Below are 24,690 nucleotides of genomic sequence, written 5' to 3'. Positions count from 1 at the left end.
CTTGAAGTCTTGAGTTAGAAACCACAAGTGCCATGGGGCACTTGGGAAGGGTTCTGTCAGCTAAGCGTCCAACTCTTGATTTTGGCTCAGATCATGATGTCAGGGTCGTGAGATTGACCCTCACTCTGGGCTCAGCCCTGGGCATGGATCCTCCTTGAGATTCTCTCTCTTTCTCCCCCTGCCCTTCCCCAACTTTCTGTCTGTCTGTCTGTCTCTCTCTCCCTCTAAGAAAAAAAGAAACCACAGTGCCTCTCCCCACCTCCTGACTCGCCTCTAGTCAGTGGGGATTCGGGGAGGGGGAGATGAACCTGACTGAGCTCTGTGGAGGAGGAGAAAGAGCAAAGGCCAAACCTCCACAGTCAGTCTCTTCCTGGGACTCTCTCTCTTCCTCCCCTCCCTACTGGCTTGGACATCTACCCATTATTTTCATCTGTGGAACTGCCATACCTTTATATCCAACAGCCCTGCGGGAACTTGGAGGAACAAAACAACCTTTTGCAGGAACTCACTCAACATTTCTGGATTAAGACTGTGTCAGAGTAATTTCACTTCAGGTTCTCTTTTGTCAAGCCAATACAAAATACTTGCCGTATGCACCACCTTGCCTGTCCATTGCTTGCTGTGATCTGGTGGGCTGGTTGGGAGCCAAGTGAAGGGGCAGGGATCTTACTCAGAAGACAGACCTTCCAGCAGGCTGAGCTCCTACCACTGGAACGGCCTTCCCTGTGTGAAGTGGTAACAAGTGTTTATGCAGCCTTCACCATGTGTCCTGTTCTGGGCTCTTGGCCGAGCAGAGGGAAATCCCTGCTTGAGGATTTGACATCGTCCTGGAGAATATCAGAGCAAAGTGGAGGAACACATGTTGTTCGTAATAAACATTTTTGGTAGTGATGGATTTGTCAGCCCTTCTGCTAAGGCTTAAAGTTTTTCTAAGCCGATCCAGGGAAAACAGTCTTGGTTCCTGAGTTAGTACTTAATGTCTTTATTCTTCTTGTGATGGTCATTGTGTTCCAATTTCAGAGGAGCCTTTATCTTGATCCTAATAAATTCCAAACATTTATAAGAGAAAGGTGGAAATTGAAAAATCTTTCTTTTTGGCGTAAAGTGGTAAAATGCTGGAGATGAGCCAAAATTCATTTGAGATGGTCAAATTTAATGTATATAATATTTGTACTCATAGTTCAGGATCATGGCCGCCACTTTAAAAACTTAACTGGTTTTCTGTTCTGCTTTGAACTTACAGAGAATTTCTTGGGCAGGGGTGGATGAAGCTGGATAAAAATGAAAGAACACCTTACATTATGAAAACCAGCCAGCACTTCAATGATGTGAGTAACCATAAAAATAAAACGTGGGCATGTTATAGGAAGCTGAGTATCAGGGTCTTACGACTCCTTCCCTAAAATAAAGCAAGTCTGCCCCCACTTTTTAAACAAAACTGATGAAAGTTTTTGTTTTTGTTTTTTTTAAATCTTCAATCTTCTCTAAGAGCTCACAGTGATGTAATAATTTCTAGTTAACTTCCAGACATGAGAGGTTCACTTCTGATGAAACTCCAGTCTGGTAAATGCTCAATAATGTATAGATGGCTGCTGTTATTGCTATTACAATCATCATTACGTCGTGGTGATACATTGACTAGTTACACTAGCACATGTGTCACTGGTCCCCGGTGGTGCTGGTGACAGTAAGGTTGGGTTAGTACAAATCATCCTCATTATTACTGAACACTCAGCGCATATGCATTCCAGGGTTGGAAGGGACCGCTTCGAGCGTAATTACAGTGGTACTGCAGCTGTGCGTGCTGGTGACCAGCTGTCGGTCCAACTCGCTGCTCTGCTTTTCTCCAGCAGTAAGACGGAGCTTCTTTTTTACCCACCGACTCCTAATCAGTTCTGTTCTAATGATCTTCATCCTTTGACGGAACCACATATGTGGGAGTATCTTGAGGCCTAGCTAGGCAAAGGGAAGGTTCCCTTTCTGGTTCTAATGAAAAACAAAAGGGATAATGATGTTAAAAAAGACTACAAGCTGGGGCGCCTGGGTGGCTCAGTGGGTTAAAGCCTCTGCCTTCGGCTTGGGTCATGATCCCAGGGTCCTGGGATCGAGCCCCATGTCGGGCTCTCTGCTCAGCAGGGAGCCTGCTTCCCCCTCTCTCTCTCTGCCTGCCTCTCTGCCTACTTGCGATCTGTCTGTCAAATAAATAAATAAAATCTTTAAAAAAAAAAATAAGACTACAAGCTTCCCTGTAGGTAAATTAATAAGTCATTCAGGCTCACAATAAAAAACAACAATGTAGATTCCCAAGACAGAGCTTCGTGCAGGGTACCTGCAGGTTACACGTGTGCTTCGTGGATGTTACCCCACGAGGAGCACCCACGCCATTGCTGCCTAAGAGACAGGACACGGGAGCCCTCCGGCTCCTCTCTGAGAAGCAGAGGCCCCGCTTAGAAAATGGACTTCTGTTTTCTGTGCTGTACATACTCTTGGGATATAATGAACCATCAAATGAGAAGTTCCCTCCCGGGTTCCAGACCCTCACGTCCCCGCTTGGATGGCTACTTGCACTGTGCCTTCAACAGATTGCAAATGGGTCTCCTGATCCTTAGTACCTCCCAGACCTGCCCTGCCTACTTCTTCATCTTACGCGATGTTCTTAGCCTTGGCCCAGAGTGTGTGGCCCAGATCACACACTCACTCACCCAAACACAGAATTTAGAGGGCATCTCTGACTCTGTGTCACCCACCCCACCTCACTCCCCAATATACAAATGAGCCCAAAATCTACATATGTCCCAGACCATTTTCCCCTACTTTCCTACTGCCTTGATTCAACCTTGATTTAACCTTTCATCCTTTTCTCCGAGAGTTCCTACCTCACTCTCCCGACTGTCATCTCCTTGCCCCCAAACCCATTCTTCACACAGTGTCACAGAAAAAAAAAAAAAAAAAAAACTTTTCTGAAAGACCAATCTGTTTATATCACTTTCATGACAAAATCTGGCCAGCGGCTTCCTCTCCCCTTCAGAATACAGTCCCAGTGGCTCAACGTGGCCTACAAGAGCCCTGCCTACCAGGTTTCCGTGTCTCTCTTGTGGCTTCGCTGTGCTCCTCAAGACAACTACCAGATCCCCTGTTACACTGTGCCTTCTACCTCCGTCCCTTTCCAGATGGTCTCCTCTGATGAAAAGCAGTGGCTAGCTCCTCCTCATCTTTTAGGACTCACAGCAGGGATGACCTCTTTCTGGAAGCCTCCTCTCTACGAGGCCAGACAACCCCCACGACCTCCATGTCCGCAAACCCCTCCATGAAGACTTAGCTTTGCCTTTCATTATGTGATATTTATTTGTTTGTGTCTGCCTCCCTTCATGTTTCTGCCTAACAAGGCTCAGTGGCTTGAGGTCAGGGATACTGATTTTTGGGTGTTTCCTGTTCTCAGAACCTTAAAGAATGCCTAGTCCATTCTAGGTTCTCAGTATAAAATAATTTTTTAATGAATATGTACAATTCTGAGACACTGTGAGATCTATGGAATTGTCAGAGAACTGGTACACTCACCAGATTCATTGTATGGATATAAGATGACAGACCTTGCATTCCCTTTGTTAGTAATCAATCCTAAACTGTCCTTTCCCTTTCTGTATGCTAAGTGTTGGGCGGTGCCATCTGCCTCTTTTTCTCTTGGTTTCATCTAATAGCGTAATAGTACTTACCCCTTGAAACTGTAGTTTCAAGTACTATAGTACTTGAAATAGTACTCCCCAAAGTACTTCTCCTATTCACTCTGGTGGGGAAAATCCAGCGAGATAAGGAATAAATGTTCTCTCTTCCCCTGTCCCTAAATGTGTCTGACTTGAGACCTGATCAGGTTAGAGTCTGATTTGCTTGGGGGTCAGTGTGTTTTCTTTTTCTGTGGTAGTTGGGCCTTCCTGGTTCCCACACACCAGGGGTGAAGGACCTCTTGTGGAGAGCCCCAAGGAGTGAATCCATCATCAGCAAAGTTTGCCATTCCTCCAGAGTTAGCTCATTCTTTTCCATTTCCTCAATAGTTACTAGAAATAACTCCCTCATCAAAATTATTCATTAAAAAACAAAACAAAAAAAATGGCCTGTTCCCCCAACATACGGATTCCCAACAGTCCCTCTCTGTTCACTCTGAGGATGAACAGGTTCCCATTGGTTTATTGTTGCTATTAGCATTACTACACATTTTAGTCTCTTCAGAAAGTTGGTATCTAAATGTGGACTTTGACCTCCATGTCCCTTGCCACCCTATTTTCCTGACATCTCTATGGGTGAGTCAGGTGCTTTGCCTGAATGCAATTCTTCGGCTCTTAGCTGGCCTCTCTTGGCTTTTGCGTTGTCTCAGATGAGTAACCTGGTGGCCTCCCAGATAATGAATTATGCCGATGTCAGCTCCCGTGCCAACGCGATAGAGAAGTGGGTGGCCGTGGCGGACATTTGTCGCTGCCTGCACAACTACAATGGCGTGCTGGAGATCACCTCAGCCTTAAACAGAAGCGCCATCTACAGGCTGAAGAAAACCTGGGCCAAGGTGTCCAAGCAGGTGAGCTCCGGCGTGTCCCCCACCCGTGGCTGAGAGGAGAGGCCGGGAGACCAGAGCCCAGAGCTGAGGGAAATATAAAGAATTAGAAAATAATTAACCACATCGAGCAGCTCAGTTGCCAAAGAAAGGTGCCAACGTGGGTAATTACTGTGTTCTTACCACTTAATTGATTCCACACATGTGCACTTCTAACTGGTTAATTTAGAAAAATAAATACAACCCCAGACATTCATTATAACGTATTTGGGGACAACCTCAAACGGTGCAGTTGCTAGTCAGAAGTTGTCTCCTAAATTATTTAGAGAAGGCCTATGAATTCCGAGTGAACACAGCAGTGTCCGGCAGTGCACTCTTTCTCCCCAAAGTAAACGTATAAGTGCCCTAGGGTCTCAACGTTCACTGTTGTTGGTTTTTGATTTTGTTCATTTATGTAGTAAACTTTTGGCATAAAGACAAGGGGTGCAGGAAGCATTCTTTTTTTTTTTTAAGGAGGCGATCTTAATTTCCTTTTAATGGGACTCAACTTGTTCATGCCTATTGTTTTAATTCGATTTTTTCAAGATTCAAATGAAATCAGTCTCCTTGCTGCCCTTTTCCCCCGGCCTCCTCTCTGGGTGCTGGGGAGGGCTCCTTTGGGCTTCTGGGAGGCTTTGTGCACTGACCGGTCTCCTAGTGCAGTCTTCTCCTACTTGGTTGCCGGCTCCAGGCCCCCGTGAATTGCCTGCGTGTGGTGTGTGTGGGTGTGTGGTCTGCCTGGCCTGCCCAGGAACAGGGGGCCTTAGCTGACCTCACCTGCCCAACAGCTTTCACTGGTTCCCACCGGCTTTGCTGAGACTGGGTATGTCCTACCTCTCCTAGAGGCTGTCCTGTCCTTGGTGATCCCTTGTGGGCAGGCTGACTCTTCTTTAGCAGATAACTACCCAGCCCTCTCAAACAGTGTTGGGGGAATTTTCCAGACTTCGCCATGTCCTCCTGGCGCCAGAAGCAAATTCTTTTATCTGTGATCAAAGCCTGGGCCTCACCATAGCTTTTATAAGTTCTATTTAAAAACAAAACAAAACAAAACTTTTTATGTTGGGATCATGTAGATTCACATATAGTTTGGAAGAAATAATAGAAATTCCCTACACCCTATACCTAGTGCCCCCCACAGTAACCTCTTGTGTAACTAAACATCCCAACCACAAAGTTAACATTGGTAACATCCCTAACCTTATTCAGACGATCTGTTTTACATATGTGCTCATTTGGGCCTGTGTGTGTTTACTGCTATGCATTTTGATCACCCCTGCAGTGAAGATACAACACAGTGCTGTGACCCGGATCCCCCCTGCCACCTTCCACAGCCATAGCCACTTCCTCCCTGCCCCTTCCCTAACTCTGGCGACCAAAAATCCGTTTTCCATCTCTATAAAATTTTGTCACTTCAAGGGCATTATATAAATGGAATCATATGGTAGATGACATTTTGAGATTGCCTTTTTAAAAATTCCCTAGATCCATTCGTGTATCAATACTTCGTTTCTTTTTATTGCTAAGTAGTCCTCATGATATAAATATAGGACATTTTAACCGTTCACCTCTTGAAGAACATCTGGGTTGTCGTTTTCAGTTTGGGGCTGTTACAAATAAAGCTGTTATGCACATTCACGTATAGGTTTTGTGTGACTCTTAGTTTTCGTTTCTCTGGGATAAATGCCCAAGTGTGCAAATGCTGAATCAGATGGTAATTGTGTTTATTTTTATAAGAAACTGTCGAATTCTTTTCCAGAGTGGCTGTACCATTTTATACTTGTATCAGCAAAGTATGGATCCCCCAGTTTTTCCAAATTCTTGCCCACATTTGCTGTTATCACTGTTTTTCATTTTAGCCATTTTGATATCTCATTATTGTTTCAATTTGCATTTCCCTAATGGCTAGTGATGTTAAACATCTTTTCATATGCTGGGTTTGCCATCTGTTTATCCTCTTCAATGAAATGTCTGCAGCTCATTTTTTAATTAGTTTTTGTTTTTTTTTAACCTTTGAGATCTGCGAGTTCTTTTTATATCCCTCCCACTTTATTGTAGTTTAGCTACTCCAGGAGCACCTGGGTGGCTCAGTGGGTTAAAGCCTCTGCCTTTCGGCTCAGGTCATGATCCCAGGGTCGTGGGATCGAGCCCCGCGTGGGGCTCTCTGCTCAGTAGAGAGCCTGCTTCCTCCTGTCTCTATGCCTGCCTCTCTGCCTACTTGTGATCTCTGTCAAATAAATAAATAAAATCTTTAAAAAAAATTTTTTTAATTATTTTAGCTACTCCAGGTGCTGCGACTTTCCATGTAAATTTTGTAAAAAAAAAAAAAAAAAGTCTAAAAACCATTACTGACACTTTTATTGGAATTTCAGTAAACCAATCAATTTGAGGAGAACTGACATCTTGATTCTGTCGAGTCTTCCAGTCCACACAGTTTGTCTTTCCATTTCTTTAGGATTTCTTTGCTTTCTTAAATCAGCATTTTGAAATTTTCAGCAGATAAGTTCTGTGTAAATTTTTTAGACTTATGCCTAAATACTTCATTTTCTTTAGAGAAATTTTAAATGTCACTGTGGTTTTAATTTTAATTTAATCAATGTCATTGATTTTTTTTTTTTTTTTTTTTTTTTTTTTTGGTATTTGTCCTCTATCTCCAACTTTGCCAAACTCATTGATCAGTTCTAGGGGCTTTTTTATAGAGTCCCTGGGATTTTTCTACACAGACTGTTGTCATCTGTAATGGGAACTATTTTACTTCTTTCTTTCTAATTGATATGCCTTTTATTTCCTTTTCTTGTCTTATTGCTTTAGCTAAACTTCCAATACTATGTTGAATAAGGCTGGTGAGAAAGGACATTCTTTCCTTGTTCTCAGTCTTGTGGGGAAAGCATTCAGTCTTTCCCAATTAAGGATCATGCTAGCTATAGGTATTTTGTAAATGCTTTTATAAAACTGAGGAAACTACTCCCTCTTCTTAGTTTTTTGATAGATTTTATGATGAATGGTGTCCTAATACTGTTTTTAAAATGGGCTTCAAACAGCTAGATCAGAATCTAAAAACTGGACACCGATACCCTTGTTGTGGCTCACTTTTGCCTCCTCATAAGGCAATGGTAACCCTTGCCATTGGGCACTGGATACAGAGAGCACATTATCTGGTCACACACACTGTCATACTTCATCAAGGTCAGTAAGTCATTCCTCTGCCTTCTCTTTCATTCTCTCCCCTATTTCTTTTTTCATCTGAGGTTGGTACCAAGGGATTCATAAATCTTCTTTAAGAAAACATTGGTCCTGTGAGCCAGCAATTGCACTACCTGGGATTTACCCAAGGGATACAACAATGCCCATTCAAAGGGCTACCTGCACCCTGATGTTTATAGCAGCATTATCAACAATAGCCAGATTATGGAAACAGCCCAATGTCCATTGACTGATAAGTGGATAAAAGAGATGCAGGATGTATATATACACAAACACACACACACACACACACACACACACGGTGGAATATTATCCACAAAAAAGAAAGAAACGTTGCCTTTTGCAGTGAATGGAGCTAGAGAGTGTTATGCCAAGCAAAATAAGTCAGTCAGAGAAAGACAAATACCATATGATTTCACTCATATGTGGAATTTAAGAAACAAAACAGATGAACATTGTGAGGGAAAAAAAGAGAGAGGCAAACCAAGAAACAGACTCTTAACTGTAGAGGACAAACTAAGGGTTATTGGAGGGGAAGTGGACTGTGGCGGGGGTAAGGGGTCCAAGGGGGGAGGAGATAGATTAAACAGGTGGTGGGCATTAAGGAGGTTACTTGCAATGAGCACTGGGTATTGTATGAAAGTGATGAATCACTGAATTCTACACCTGAAACTGATATTACACTGTATGTCAACTAGCTGGAATTTAAGTAAAAACTTGCGGAAAAAAAAAAAAGAGGGGTGCCTGTGTGGCTCAGTCATTAAGCCTCTGCCTTCGGCTCAGGTCATGCTCCCTGGGTCCTGGGATTGAGCCCCACATTGGAGTCCCTGTTCAGCGGGAAGCCTGCTTCTCCTTCTCCCACTCCCCCTGCTTATGTTCCCTCTCTTGCTGTGTCCTCTTTCTGTCCAATAAATAAAATCTTAAAAAAAAAGAAGAAGAAAAGAAAAGAAAACATTAAACTTCTCCTGTTGTTGACTTAGGTGATACCCATGTCTTTGACAGGATGCAGCTTTAGGGATAACTGACTCTGGAATAGGGGTGATAAGACTGATACTAAATATTTCTTTCAAATTTGAATGTACCACCTGTAGAGGCATTAAGTAGAATATACCATTTCAATCCCATGAAGGCGTCACTCCAAGTGGCTTTCAAAGAAGTGCTAGGCCATCGTCCCGGGCCCAGGACCTGGGTCTAGTCACCATCGGGAGTGCCTGGTTGCAGATATGGCCTCCTTCAGATTCTTTCATCATACCGTCTGCTCTGCGGCAGTCTCTTCTTTAGATCTGAGTCCAGACAGAGAGACATCCAGAAGGCATGGAGGACCGGGCAGTTTGAGGCCCACCAAATTCGGTCTGTGGCTCTAGGACAGACTCCGTTTGCACAGCTTCTTTCAGCCCAAGGCCAGCTCTGCGCCAGGCAGGAGGCCCACCCGGGGCCCCATCCTGTCCCCTTCACCCCGCCGTCCCTCCCCAGGCCTTGCTGGCTATCTTCTTCCAGAGTCCTCAGGAACCAGGGTGGGGAAGGTACCCCTTTGAGTCATTCTGAAAGCTGTCATGAAGCATGAAGCTGTTCCTCAGACCGAGACAGAGTAGTCTGAAGAGTCGCAAACTGGGCACTCCGAGAGCTTTTCCTGCCAGCCCGCCTGGGTATTACCGGGAGTGGTCATCATCCCCAAGTGCCACCCTTCCCGGTCTCCCGCGTCCATGCAAGAAAGTCCAGATTAGTGTCAACAGCAGTTTTATTTCTTGGAAAATGTCAGTTTTGCTTTTCTAACAAGTTGAGAAAGATGATCGCAAAACAAAGGGTTTGTAGCAGAAAATAGCTAAGCAACCAAATTTGTGTCTTGGTGATTCGGAAATTAACACCCGAAAGGACTGACTGTGAAAACCACCTGACGTGAGACCTCCCATTTAAGATTCCCTAAGTCGACGTGTGCTTTACCGATCATTTAAGTCCCTAATTTCTCGTGCATCGCACTTTTTCTTTTCTATACCTTTTCCACTTTTTGCCTAAATGAGCAATATAGTCACTTTCTCTTCTCCACAAGTTTTCTTTTTATTTTATTTTTTTTTAAGATTTTATTTATTTATTTGACAGACAGAGAACACAAGTAGGCAGAGGGGTAGGCAGAGAGAGAGGAAGGGAAGCAGGCTCCATGCTGAGCAGAGAGCCCGATGCGGGACTCGATCCCAGGACCCCGGGATCATGACCTGAATCAAAGGCAGAGGCTTTAACCCACTGAGCCACCCAGGCGCCCCCACAAGTTTTCTTTTTAAACATCAAATTCAGTCATAATGCCTATAATACTTCAAAAATCATATCACATCACAACGGTCTGATAAAGGCACCAGCACCTGCCACTCTGGAAGGGAACTGAGGATCTCTTGGTCAAACCACAGCAGTGTTTTCACGGCAAGCTAAGTTGTTCGTTTCTTTCCAGACAAAAGCTCTCATGGACAAGCTTCAGAAAACTGTTTCATCTGAAGGAAGATTTAAAAATCTCAGAGAAACCCTTAAAAAGTAAGTTTATCTTAATTATTAAGTCATTTATAATTCAGAAATGTATTTTTAAAATGTATACAGTTTACAAATAGTGGCCTACCTCCTTCTTGGCTTTGAAAAGAAAAACAAATGGGCAACAACTTCCATCATCTTGGTATTTTCCTGATTTGGGGGGACATTTGAAATATTGTGCATACAGTAAGTGTCCTATGGACCTACTGGTGGCATGCAGATGATCCTAGATACGAAGAAAATATCACGATCTTTTACTCTAAAATCAAACCATCTTTTACTATAAAAAGTTTCTTGATTTGGTATTTATTAATCTAAACACAATGAGGAAACTGTGGTTCACAGAGTTTGCCATCAACCCTTAGCAAGTGGTCATGCTGGGACTCAGACCCAGTTCTCTCTGGCTCAAAAGCCTATGTCCTCCAAACTCTTGACTTTGAGAAGACCAGGATACCCCACCTTGAAAACCACAACAAAGAAGGCATGACTTTAGAGTGCAGTGGTGATATTCATTAGGTCTATAACCTCTGAAACATTGAAATACTAATGAAAGCAGAAAACAAGCTTTACAAGCTCTAATGACATTGATTTTTCTATCCAGTTCCTGAAGATTCCTCCATGCTCTTACTCCCTGGGGAAGCGCGGCCCGTGTATAAGTACCGCAGACAAGTACCGCTAGCACATACTTGGTATTTGTCTGTAAGACATCCTTTGGTTTGAACATGCCATTGTCTCAGGCACATTGTACAACACAGGCTGTAATTTTCTGTTCTATTGTGTTGTGAGATGTAATGAAAACTCATAATATCGTGAGTGTGCTTGTGCAGACAGAATTAAAAGACTTTGTTCTTCAGGATTGAAGCAGCGTGGTTGCTTCCTGTGAAACACGGGAGGGGAGTCGCTATTTGTGTGAATGAGCTTGAGAACAGTGTCTCTGGGTTTTGCAGCTGTAACCCCCCAGCTGTTCCTTATCTGGGGATGTACCTGACAGACCTGGCATTTATTGAAGAGGGAACACCAAACTTTACCGAAGAAGGCCTTGTTAATTTCTCCAAGATGAGAATGGTAAGTGATCATTTCATCAGCAGCCCGTTTCAGTGACGTCAGTGGCTTCGAGAGAAGAGGCTAAGTCACAGAGGTCACTGTTTGCTTTTACATTTTGAGCTGGAAGGGATGGAGGACACTGGGTTTCCTCACTGATGTGACTGATCGATGCGATTTTCAGCAGGGGTATTTCAGCTTACATGCAGTCTGGGCAAAGGGGTGGGGAATAAATCTCCAGGAATGACTTCCTGAGACAGGGTAGTGACAGGTGCTGAAGGCTTCTTGCTGGACAACCAGGTTCTAAGCACCAAGTTAGAACAAGGAGCCCAAGGTCAGTAACACCGAAGAGCTTGCCATTGCTGGATCTGAGGTCACCCAGTGCCAGCTGTTCCCGATTGTGAAGTCAGTATCTTCTTCTGCTTTTCATGTAGCTCATGGAAGGGCAAGAAAGCCCTGGCTGGGCATAGAAAATGATAGGGCAGGGCTCTGACATTTCACTGGAGAAAGTATGTGCTGACTTGTGGATAGGACCTGGAAGAATGTGTTGCAATACAAGGAAATACTTGGGCTTTGATTTTGTTGTGACTGTTTCTCTCTCAGATATCACACATCATCAGAGAGATACGCCAATTCCAGCAGACTTGCTATCGAATAGACCATCAGCCAAAGGTAACATTGTATGGTTGTTAAGGGAATTAATAAAGAAAAAAGTGAAAATTAATGAATTAGAAACAGTGGTAAAGTGGATTGATAATATCAAAAGCTGACTCACAGGAAAGACCAAGAAAATTGACAAATCTTTGGCAACTCTGATTGGGAAATAAAGAAGGCAAAAAGAACATCAGTTTCTCAAGATCTATTGATGGTATGTTCTATATTTCTCATAAATCATTACCACCTTGGTCCAAGCTACCTGGTCTGTTACCTGGTCTACTTGCATTCACTCTAGAATGTAAAATCCTTTCTACAAACTGCAGCCAGATAGAACTCTCTGGAACATAAAGTCAAATATATTTGTCCCTGGTGTAAAATATTTTATAGGTTTTTTATGCTCTTCAGATAGAGAAAGTAAAAGTTCTGATGTGTCCAATAAGTCTTACATTACATGGCTCCTTCTTATCTTTCAAGGTTCATCTCACATCATATGCCCCTTTCTTCCTCCATCCCAGCCACAACCAACCCACCCTTCCTTCCTTCCTTTTTTCATTTTTCCTTTTTAGATAGATATTTTTTTTAATCTCCTAAACTTTTATTGACTTTTTCCTGAAGTGATACACAATTATAGAATTTTCAAAGAATTATGTAATATTTATCCCCAAACGTATTGTTTCCTCTACATATAATTAATCAATAATCATTTCCTTTTAATCAGATTCTGTGTATTTCACCAATTCACAGTAATTTGAATAATATTATCCTAGTCCATCTTTCACCATTGAGTCTAATTCAGAGCCATTTTATACATATATGTGTGAGTGTGTATTTTTTTTTCTTTTTTGTTTTTTTTTCCTTTCCTTTCTTTTTTTTTTATTAATTTTTTATTTTTTATAAACATATATTTTTATCCCCAGGGGTACAGGTCTGTGAATCACCAGGTTTACACACTTCACAGCACTCACCCAAGCACATACCCTCCCCAATGTCCATAATCCCACCCCCTTCTCTCAAACCCCCTCCCTCCAGCAACCCTCAGTTTGTTTTGTGAGATTAAGAGTCACTTATGGTTTGTCTCCCTCCCAATCCCATCTTCTTTCATTTATTCTTCTCCTACCCACTTAAGCCCCCATGTTGCATCACCACTTCCTCATATCAGGGAGATCATATGATAGTTGTCTTTCTCTGCTTGACTTATTTCGCTAAGCATGATACGCTCTAGTTCCATCCATGTTGTCGCAAATGGCAAGATTTCATTTCTTTTGATGGCTGCATAGTATTCCATTGTGTATATATACCACATCTTCTTGATCCATTCATCTGTTGATGGACATCTAGGTTCTTTCCATAGTTTGGCTATTGTGGACATTGCTGCTATAAACATTCGGGTGCACGTGCCCCTTTGGGTCACTACGTTTGTATCTTTAGGGTAAATACCCAATAGTGCAATTGCTGGGTCATAGGGCAGTTCTATTTTCAACATTCTGAGGAACCTCCATGCTGTTTTCCAGAGTGGCTGCACCAGCTTGCATTCCCACCAACAGTGTAGGAGGGTTCCCCTTTCTCCGCATCCTCGCCAGCATCTGTCATTTCCTGACTTGTTGATTTTAGCCATTCTGACTGGTGTGAGGTGATATCTCATTGTGGTTTTGATTTGTATTTCCCTGAGGCCGAGTGATATGGAGCACTTTTTCATGTGTCTGTTGGCCATCTGTATGTCTTCTTTGCAGAAATGTCTGCTCATGTCCTCTGCCCATTTCTTGATTGGAATATTTGTTCTCTGGGTGTTGAGTTTGCTAAGTTCTTTATAGATTCTGGACACTAGTCCTTTATCTGATGTGTCGTTTGCAAATTAGATAGATATTTTAAAAATCATTTTAGCTTTACAGAAGAATTGAGAGGGTAGTATGGAAGATTCCCATAAAACTCACAGCCATTTTTTTCCTTATTATTTCATGGAACTTGATAAATTTATGGTGAAACTCATAAAGACGCTCAGATAGGCAAACAAACACCAAAACAAAACACACACACACAAAAAAAAACCCGATGGATTTTTTAAAAAATAAGAAGAGTAAATAGAGCTTTCACTACCAGATATAGACACATATCCTGAAACTATAGTGAATAATGCAGGACTACATTGGCATAGGAATACAAATTCAAGGGATGGGATACAGTCCAGATGCAGATTTTGTCTATATGAAAATCTAATATGGAATAAAGGAGGCATTTAAAGAAAGTGCCAGAAAGAAATTGACCAGTCTCATAAAGGAAATAGGAATTTTGGCTCTCCATCTGATACCATTTCACACACAAAAAAATCCAGATGAGTTCATTACCTTAATATAAAAGAGTATTAAATTATTTGAATAAAATATAATACAAAATATCTGCAACCTTTAGATTTGAAAGAACTTCTTAAGCAAAGGATGTATGAGCTATAAAAGATAAGCTTAATTAAGTTTGCTGCATCAAAATTAAAAACTTCTATATGGGGGTACCTGGGTGGCTCAGTGGGTAAAGCCTCTGTCTTCGGCTCAGGTCATGATCCCAGAGTCCTGGGATCAGCCCCGTATCAGGCTCTCTGCTTAGCAGGGAGCCTGCTTCCCCCCCTTTCTCTCTGTCTGCCTCTCTGCCTACTTGTGATCTCTGTCTAATAAATAAATAAAATCTTTTTATAAAAACCAAAAAACTTCTATATGACAAAATATAGTAATTTAAAAAGCAAAAATAAAACCACTTAGACTAGGAGGTGATTTTTTTAAAAAATTTTTTCTTTTGATACAGAGAGAGTGCATGTGGGTGTGGGGCAAGCAAGGGGAGGGATAGAGGGAGAGAGAGAGAGAGAGAGAGAGAGAGAGAATATTAAGCAGGCTCCACACCCAGCGTGGAGTCTGGTGAGGGGCTCAATGTCACGACCCTGAGATCACGATCTGAGCTGAAATCAAGACTCGGACGCTTCATCGACGGAGCCACCCAGATGCCCACAGCAGTTGACATGTGTAACATGTAAAACAAAGAGACAGAAGGAAAGTATTCCTGTAAGTCTGTAAGAAAAGTATACACAACTCTGTAGAAAAATCAGCACAGCTTTGAACAGATGAGGTAACTCACAGAATAAGAATCAAAACTGGCCAGTAAATATTTTTAAACTGCTCAACTTAGGAAGGAAATTATACGGAGGCATCATTTTCACCTGACAGATAAACAAAATGTTAAAATATTGGTCATAGCAAACGTCAGCGTGTGGGATCTACCAGGAACTCTCACACACTCTAGGTACAGAACTTTGGGAGGATATCTTTGCATCATCTGTTAAAATTAAAAATTGATGAACTGAGCAAGTGCAAGTCTTCTGCTTTGCTGGTGGGAATAACATGGCCCATCCTCTTTAGAAAACTGTGCCTGCCGTGTGCATATTGCTTCAAACATTAAATATGCATCTACCTTATGACCCAGGAATCTCTCTCCTAGGTATTTACCCAGGGCAAATGAAAACAGGCCCACTGCAAGTCTTGTATAAAACATTCCTAGCAGGGGCACCTGGATGGCTCAGTGGGTTAAGCCTCTGCCTTCGGCTCGGGTCATGGTCTCAGTGTCCTGGGATCGAGACCCACATGAGGCTCTCTGCTTGGCAGGGAGCCTGCTTCCCCCTCTATCTGCCTGACTCTCTGCCTACTTGTGATCTCTCTCTCTCTCTCAAATAAATAAACAAAATCTTTAAAAAAAAAATTCCTAGCATTTCTTAATAATAACCCCAACCTGGAAACGGCCCAGGTGTCCATAAATAGATGAAAGAATCAACAAATGTGGCAGATCCCTAGGACACCACGCCATTCAGCAATGGCAGGGCAGGCTAGTGGTAGACGTCACAACATGGAAGGACTTCGAACCGTTACACTGAGCGGAAGAAGCTAGACACGCAAGTACGGACTGTGTGCTTCCACTTCCATCAAAGTCTCGAGTAGACAAAACAAATGCATGGTGCTAGAAATCACAGCACGGGCCGCTCCTGGGAGCAGACTGACAGGGGAGCGGAAGGAGGGAACGTCCTGGGGTAGGGGAATGGTCCTGAACTGTGATATTTATGCTAAAACTAATCCAACTATCCATTTTTCTTACAAAAGTTATATCTCCATAAAATTAAAGCAGTGTTTCCACAGAAATCCTTCAGGCCCCAACATTTTTATTTTAGTGTCATTTCCTTTCATGTGACTGCTAGCGTCCACCCCAAAAGAACATTCCCACGTCAGCCCTAAGCAAATGTGCGAACAGGGATTTCACTGTCGCTTTGTGTAAGCGTGAAACATTGACAGCAACTAAGCGCCCATCAGTAAGAGATTGTTAAATGCACTCGGGGAGATCACATGTTGATGTTGTACGGCAGTTCACGTTCTCTGTGCTGACGTGGAGACCTCTCCCGTCCTACATTGAGGAGACGGAAGCGGAATAAGATGTACCTGAGAATTATAAGGGAAGAAAAGATTTCTATAAGGACATGTAGTGTCTAGAAAGACAGACACTCTGGAGAATACAAACCAAATGATAACAGTGGTGCCTCTTCAGGGACGTCCCTGGGGTGAGGAGCTGGGAGATGACTGGAAATGTATGGTTCTTCCTTCCTTCTCTTCCTTTCCTTCTTCACTTCTTCCCTTCTTCCCCCCTCCCTTCCTTTTTTTTTTCCTTTTTTCTTTTTTTTTCCTTTTTTCTTTTTTTTTTGTACAGTGAGCATCTATTCATGATTTCTAAAACCATGATATAACATTTTTAAATGTTCAAGAAAAAATGTTGAATTGTGTCAGATTCCGTTCAGAAAATGTGCGCACTCGTGTTCTGAAAGAACCCAAAGCGAGGATTTCCCTGTTCCTCCAGGTCACTCAGTACCTGCTTGACAAAGCCCTCATCATAGATGAAGATACGCTGTATGAACTGTCACTAAAAATTGAACCTCGGCTCCCTGCTTGAAGGTCTGGCTTCGCCCCTCAGTCTGTAGACGTCTCCTGGAAAGCGGGCCGGACGGAACTGTGCATGCCATGCTTCCCACAGCGCGGTGAGGACCGGGGACGGAGACAAAGCCAGTCTCCTCCGTGCACCGAAGAAGATGGAACGGACCTGGAATTCTGTCTCCAGCCAGGGAAGCCCAGCTGTTTGGGGTCAAAGACAAATGCTTTCAGACTTGGGGTGGGAAGGAGAAAAGATTGATCCTCGGTAGAGCTGATGGTGCATTTTTCATAAGGGAATGTAATATAGGAGATGCTGGGAGGCATTTCAAGGAAGCGGGTAAGAAGGTCGGTTTCCGAGTCTGCCCGGGCTCCGTCAGAGCTCGCGGACAAGGATCCTGGAAAAGGCCCGAGCTGTTTGTCTGGCATTTCGCTGGCCTGGGTACACCTACCAACCTTCTCTTAGGGTTTATAACTGCCTCTGTCACATTCTCTGTATTACCAGCTTCCAGAACAGCCGAGGCTTCCTCCGTAGGGATGGGCGCCCATGTGAGCAATTTCAGTCTACAGCATGTGCATGGTTTTTAGTGCATTCTAACTACTTACGCTGGAGAAACGGCATTTCTGAGACTGCTTTTTTTGGTCTTTAGGCAACAGCACAGGAAAGACACGATGACAGCCACGTGAATGTAACTTTGTTAAAATTTTAAAAACTCGGTAGGCTTTGCCCCGGGGGATCCCAGCCAGGGGCTGTCTTCAGGTGGGGTAGGGGCTCCTTCCTGAGGCTGTGGGACCCAAGGAGCCGGTGCTCTCAGAGAGGCAGGTGCAGAGTCTGCAGAGAGGGGCCTGCACACCTCTCCAACGAGACTGTGGAAGGGGACAGAAGGCCACAACCTTGCCACAGGGTTTTAGGCTGAGTGATCAGACAGACTTAAAAATCATCTCTGCACCTTGCTGTGCTCTTCCCCTTCACCCTCCCCACAGAAATGTGGGATTTTTTTCCTGATTTACACAGACCATTTTTACGCTCATTATGAATACTGGTTGTATTTTTTAAAACGTTGTTTCGTGGGTTTTTTTTTTTTTTTTAAACCTACACGTCTGTGTGCTGTTGGTTGACAGTTCTTCCCCAGTCATCTTTGTTTTAAAATTTTGGGATATTTATGAGTGAAAATATTCTATGTGTATAGGAGATGGGACCAACCACTCGACAGCTCTTCTCTCCGAAGACTCAACGCAGGGGTTAGTCTGTGCTGGGGAAGGGACCTTCCTTTTCCCAGATTGATGGTTGTGGAAGAAATAGGGCTATCTCACGTTTACCTCCCTCTTCTCTTCTCAGGGAGAGCTCTGCTTTAAAAGAAGAAAGAGGAAAAATACAGAGTTGTTGTTACCTGAGCCTATTGTACCTGATGATTTCTCTTAGGGGCATGAAGTACATTGATTCCGACATTGAAAATATTGATCTGTCTCGCTGTTTTCCCTCCTTCTTTGCACTTTAATGATCTTGTTAGAACTAACAGCTGGTTAATAAATTCAGCTTGCTGGCTCATAAGGCCCAGTGAAAGCACTAGCGTTGATAATGTACCCTAGATGGGGAGAATGTACATTTTTCCTGCATGGTAAGGGCCATCTCTGTACATAACTATATAGTGAAATACCAAGTAAGTAAAAGAAAATACTTCTAATATTTGAAGACCATTCCAAAAATACTTTCAATAGCTCATATTAGCCAACAGTGTAGCACTAAACCCAAGGAGGGTTACTTATGAATGCATTCTTTTTCTTTTTTTTGAGAAGTTGCTTGTTTGTTCTCTTTAGACTAAAATGAGAGGTTGATGCATCGTGACGCATGATAAGAAGCATGGGTTGTTTGGATCGTAATGATGCATAACTTGCAATTTGTATCTCAGTGTTCACGTACTGAGGGTTTGAACTCATATATGTCAGCTTCACCAAGCATCTCGAGGTCTTGCCGAAGAAAAGGAAAATAAAGCTTATCTTTCTTGGCTCAAAAACACAGTCTTGGAAGGTGGACTAAAAACCACGAAAAATCAGTGGCAGGACCACACACATAGTAGTTTCAGGCAGAACAACATGTGGCAAGGTCCATGCGCTATGCCTTGAAGACTGCAAAGTCTTCCAGACGGGAAGAGGTCATTCTGCGTGTGGACCCTTATTTGTCCGACGCAAATGTTCCCAGAGGCACTGCAGTCCTTCTTACTAAAGAAAGATGAGAGATAGAGGCGTTTCCAAATGCTCCTCCCCTTTTGGAGAGCCAGGGTTTCCTCAGCTAGCAACAAAGCGGTCTCGCCAATTTCCTGCAGAATGTGGGAAGCGCCCCCCAGTGGTAAACTACGGGCACCGTCAGTTGCTATGGTGACCGTTAGCGTTTCCTTGAGTTACACGCCCCTCCTGCTTACTGGAGTCTGAAAGCTTGCTGGAACTGCATGCAACAAGAGAGACCTCTGCCTCCAAGGGAGCTCCTTTTGATGATGTGCACCATTTCTGGACCATCTGGGAAAAGAATGTGCATTTAAAAAATTCAATTTAGTCACATTTAAAATAGCCAAGAGCAATTTGTAGTGCTTCTGATTGTTAAAGCACCCATCTTCTTCTGCCTTTCAAGTTTGTGTTTATTGTTGGAGCATGCACTCCCAGCTGTGTCTGCCTATATTCCATTATATGAGACCCACTTCTAAGAGCAGAAGGCAGGTCAGCCTGTCAACCAAATGGCAAACACTTGTATTGTTGCAAAATTAACCTAGAAAGTCAGAAGTAAAAGCCAATTTCATGCTTTTAGATGAATGCCCATATTTTGTACTGTCGATGAAATTATCTTGGGACTTTTAGGGGATGCCTTTGGTTATTAACTAAGACATCCAGTTTTGCTGCAGGGACAAATCTCTTACTTAAGCCAATACAATATGTGACAGGTTGAAGCATGAAGTACAATGTTGTCACTTCTCCTTAGTGTTTCCTCTGAAGGAATTTAAAGAGAGAATTTTGAACTACTGTTGCAATATTTTAAGTGGCTCTCCCACAAAGCTTACTATTTGTTAGATTTCATATGTCTTAAAGTACTGCTTAAAAACAAATAAAACTCATAGATACTGAATAACTTGGAAGAGAAAAATACGTTACATTCCCACTTGGAGTATACGATGATGGGTTAGCACCTCTTCTCTCACTGTATTATACAAGATAAAAACTTGGGTTGGCAATGACTGGGTCACTTTTAAAATTCCCAACTTAAAAAGTAATGCAATAGAGGGGTTATTTCCCACCCCCCAAATAACTTTTATTTTAAAATAAATGATTTTATTTAGCTTTTGTTTGCAAAGTTTTTTTTTATTCCCCCTGGAAAAAAAATCTTTCTCTTTGCTTTAAAGATTTTTTTTAACCCAGCCTGTGATATTTTATCATTTTTACTGCTATTGAAATAGGATATACTGTATGTGGGATATATATTACATGGTGGAATAAATTATATACTATTTATGGCTAAAGAAGAGAGCCAGGCTAATGTGCACAGCCAGAAGGAATAAATGAACATGGTTCATTTTCATTTCAGTAAGACGGCAGATTGTACGTGTAGATAATGACTTGATTACTGGCGCCACTATGTGAATCCTGGTAATAAGACGAGTCAATGAAATCTAATCACAGTGTCATTTTTCTCCATGGCCATAAGTGACTTAAAAATCAAGGAAGGGCAGAGCTAGGGTAGAAAACAACTATTTTGTTGAAGGTGTAAACACAGGGATGATTGAGAAAATTATTCATCTAGGCCTCCGCATAGCCTGCATTAACTGTAGAGCTGATTGTACTTGATCTCATCTGCCCAAGAAAAAAGAAGAGTTCTATAGGATGTTGAACCACGGTCTTTCGCACAACCCACTTTGTTCTTCCCTAGAAAGGCAGTTGTGAAAGAGCCGGCCGAGGTTCCCCGGCCGAGTCCGAGGCCCAGATGTCCACCTGCGAGTGGGGAAACCTTAGGTCAGTGCTAAAACCTCCTCAAGCCCGTTCACTCATCTGCAAAATGGAACTAATCGTGATTCCTGTGCCGCCTACCTCACAGGGATGTCGTCAGGACAAAATGGGTTAGATTGTGAACTGTAAAGTGCTATCCAAATGTGAGGTAACGTGATTACCATCCTCATCTCTCTTTGGCAGAGAATTATTTAAATGTATTTCTTTGTTATTTGTGTGTGTTTGTGTGTATATGGACAGACCCGTGTGTTACTTTGAGAAGCGTAATGTTTGTGTCCAGTAACTTTGCAAATCTGCTGACAATTGTGACTCTGACAGAGGGGTTTGTGCTGTGGCCTAACACTTGCCAGGTGGGGTGTGGGTTATACCTATATGCAAATTAAATTTCGCCTTTCTTGATTCGAAAATCTCATTGGTCTCTTCATTGATTTTTTTTTTTTTTTTTGCATTCTTCTACCTCGTCTTCTTTGTAGCAATGGGCTTCTTCAGATATTTGTTTACTTCTAAAGTTCAGCAGAAAATAAAGTTTGGAAGAAGCCCATGCTGCGGGCACTAAAATATCAGAGAACCTCGGAAAAAATATCAAGGGCCGTTGGCCCCACTGTCTCTCCAGCGCTTGAATCTCTCCTGTGACGTCCCCAGCCCATGTCTGACCACCTTTCAACACCCTCAGGCACATAGAACCTCATTACTGCCCAAACAGCCCGGTTCATCGAACGGCAGCTCAACCCCCATGGACAGGTTGAGTGCTCGGGTGACCTGGCCCAGCCATCATTCCCACCTCGGATGGGCTACTGAGCCATCTGAGGCCAAGTTCGTCGTCACCTAGGAAATAAGATACATGTCTGCCCTTAGAATGACTGCAATGGCTACATGGAATAATTTTGATAAAAATACTCTAATTGTAGTCAAGTCAATGAAGTTGTGCTACCATTTCGGGCTGAAGAGAGCATGATGCAGCTGTCGTGCACAAGTGAGAAGTGAGGGGAGAAAGGATTGGGGCATCTCCTATTTCCTTGGCTTCCCTTTCCAATTCTGAAATGAGCAACCAGGCTGGTGGGGATTCAGGAACCCCACACAGCATTGCCCTTGCCTGGCAACACATCCAGCCCTCGAGCTGGCCTCAGGAATGGGAAAGAGTGTAAGCCCAGGACAGATTTCCTCTCAAGCAGGTGACATGGCCACTGCTGGCTTCACTTCTGTTCCTGTTTGTATGGCAAGAGCCAGCTTCATGGCCGCACTGGCTACTGGGTGTGGGGAGAGCCCCTGAACTTGGAGTTGGCAGCGATGAGAAAGGGATAAATGGCATAGGACAGTATGAAGGAATTTAGCACCTGTGGAATTATGGTGAGCCACTTGTCACCCCTGTGGTAAGCTTCAAGATGGCCCGGTTGCCCGAAGAAAAGTGATACCCTGTTTTCTCAGCAATGTGCCCACTTCTCTTCTGACATTACTTACTTCTGTAAAATGACCTTATAAAAGATGAGGCCTTGAGGTAGGGTGGAGGGGGGTCTTGGGGAGCGGGAGAGGACTAAATGTCCATTAGTAAGGAATTGGGGAAGAAAGAAAAAGAAGAGGAGTTTCCCAATGTAACTGCCGTTCTTTAAACTCGACGTCTCCATGTTCATCAAAGCTTCATCATTTTCTGGGTCTGGGATCTGGATTCCTTCAGGGTCACTGGATTTATTTCAGTTGGTGCCTGAAATGCCTGGAAACAGTGTGCCTGCAAAAGAGCTATTTTAGGAAGAAATAAGCCTAAACTACCCCCCTCCCCAACACACACGACCTTAACCCTAACCCCAACCCGCAGAACCCAGTCTACTAAGAAGCTCGTCAGCCCTGGAGACCTCTAACTTGCTGCCTGTTCTGCTGGGGGAGGCCCCCAGGGGCTAGAGAGACCATGGTCCCTTATAACAGAATGTGCAAACTGGGAACTCTGACTCTAGAAGATCATGCAATCAGTTTGGTTGGTCCAAATCTGTCAATGTTTTAATGAGATAACATAGAAGAGCCTATAAAATATCTGAGTATATCATATGAAGAAAGGGTAAATATGGCTTCGTAAAAATTTTGATTTGGTGTAAGCTAGGTCAAAATGATAGCATATATATTAACTGATATATGTCCAATACTTAGTAAGGTGCCTGAATCCTATGGGCACAGCTTGAGGAATTTTTAGACACGTTTGCACCCATCCAGTCACCCCCAAATCAGGAAGCTTCCCAGACCCCAGTTGGTCCCCTCATGCACCCTCCCAGTCAGTAACCCCATGCAAAGGTAACATGTATTTTTGCTTTGGGTCATAATAAAAAGAAGTAGAAACTCTGAAAGAGAACCATTCTAGCTGGGAAGTTATTTCTGGGCTCTATCCCCTGCTCCTGGCTGGACCCTAAGAAAAAAAGGGAAAGGAACCAGCTGGTGATGTGCACCTGGCCATAGAGGCTGGGTACGTGACCATCGCCAGAGACCCGGGCAGCTCTCTCTGAAATGTCAGGGCTGCAGCCCAAGTCCTCGTGGGTCACTGCTATTTACAGTCAACCTTTCTGGTTTGGGGCGCAGGTCCCAAGGAGGGCTATTTTCAGCAGGGTTGTGGCCTGCAGGGCCTTCTGGGTGATGCATTAAACTGGTGCGGATTGAAAGGGAAATCGTCCAGCAGTCTACTTCAGATGGCTTGATCTAAAAGAGCAACGTGATTGTCGTCCCTGAATCCAGGCCCTAGACAACAAGTTAGAAGGACATGCTTCTGGCCCCTGGCTCAGAGCCTGGTTAGCAGCGGGGAAGCGGGAGCTTTAGGCATCTTCTACTTCTCAGCCCTCAGCTGGGGCGCGCGGACAATGTCATCCTCCAGAGCCAGCCGCCACCCCCTTCCTCCCTCGCGGGATGGGGCTGCAGAGGGAACTTGGAAACAAATCCCCTAACAGGTGCGGCAGCCCCCCTGCCGACGCTTCCACCCCGAAGCCGAAGCCGAAGCCGGGTGCTGCGGGGCTGAGCGGTCCGGGCAGCCAGGCTGCAGGCCCGGAACCTGGCGCAGCCCGGGGAGCCGCGGCCTCCGGGACGGGACGTGGGGGAGGGCAACGTTCGGGAGAAAGGGCAGGTGCTGGAAAGCCCAGGACCCAGGGGAAGAGTCCGACGCGGGGCCTTCAAGGGCACCGCGGCGGGAGCCTGCGCGCCCTGACGTCCGACGGCAGACACGGGATTGGCCGACATGGGCCCCCGCCCCGCCCAGCCCGGAGCCTTTTCAAGGCCAAGGCGGCCAGCTGCGGTTACACTTCTCAGCTGTTGCGGGCAGCGGGACGTGGGAGACTCCGGCTCCAAGGTCAGTGGGCTCTTGAAACCCGACTTTATACCTGCCAAGCGGGGCGCATTGCTAGAGCCGGTGTGAGGCGCCTCGTGAGCAGGGGACCGAGGGCTGCGGGCGGGACCTCGGAGGACAGCGGTAACAGCTCTCGGGGGCGCTGCTCCCGGGTGAGGGCTTCGTGGTGACCCCTAGATGAGCCGCCAGAGCGCGCGCCCTGCGGCCCGCTCTTCCCCGCCCACAGGCGCAGGCGACCGACCCCCCGCAACAGCTCTGCGGTGAGGCGCTGCTCTCAGCACCTTGCTGGTGGGGTTGTTTTGGACGGCGAATTAGGAATTTTTCTTAACGGAGTATCTAAATGCCTCCGCATTTGGAACCTTAACCTTCAACTAATCCGTTTGTTTCTGGGGATGATTTTCGACCTCAGCAGCATCAAAACAATGACTGGGGGATAAATAAGTGGAAAA

The 24,690-nt window shown here is 44.1% G+C and overlaps 2 protein-coding genes across 3 annotated transcripts in view; both read left to right on the top strand.

The window, feature by feature from the left end:
• RASGRF2 (Ras protein specific guanine nucleotide releasing factor 2) overlaps positions 1 to 21,335 on the top strand; it is a 250,919-nt gene extending 229,584 nt beyond the window's left edge. The window contains exons 22-27 of one of the 2 annotated variants that reach the window (XM_082724735.1): positions 1,244 to 1,328; positions 4,370 to 4,567; positions 10,224 to 10,303; positions 11,245 to 11,362; positions 11,942 to 12,010; positions 16,871 to 21,335. In XM_082724735.1, the coding sequence (XP_082580861.1) occupies positions 1,244 to 1,328; positions 4,370 to 4,567; positions 10,224 to 10,303; positions 11,245 to 11,362; positions 11,942 to 12,010; positions 16,871 to 16,963 (643 nt within the window). In that variant the 3' untranslated portion in view covers positions 16,964 to 21,335. The remainder of the gene's footprint in view (positions 1 to 1,243; positions 1,329 to 4,369; positions 4,568 to 10,223; positions 10,304 to 11,244; positions 11,363 to 11,941; positions 12,011 to 16,870) is intronic. The other variant, XM_082724736.1, reaches the window with a different exon arrangement.
• Positions 21,336 to 23,616: 2,281 nt separating this feature from the next.
• Positions 23,617 to 24,690, top strand: part of CKMT2 (creatine kinase, mitochondrial 2) — a 31,892-nt gene continuing 30,818 nt past the window's right edge. Inside the window, exon 1 of the mRNA XM_082724738.1 lies at positions 23,617 to 24,244. Coding sequence (XP_082580864.1) covers positions 23,809 to 24,244 — 436 coding nt within the window. The 5' untranslated portion in view covers positions 23,617 to 23,808. The remainder of the gene's footprint in view (positions 24,245 to 24,690) is intronic.

This window comes from Mustela nivalis (assembly GCF_964662115.1).
Source record: "Mustela nivalis genome assembly, chromosome: 3".
Classification (NCBI taxonomy): Eukaryota; Metazoa; Chordata; class Mammalia; order Carnivora; family Mustelidae; genus Mustela; species Mustela nivalis.
This window is presented reverse-complemented; position numbering and strand designations above follow the sequence as displayed.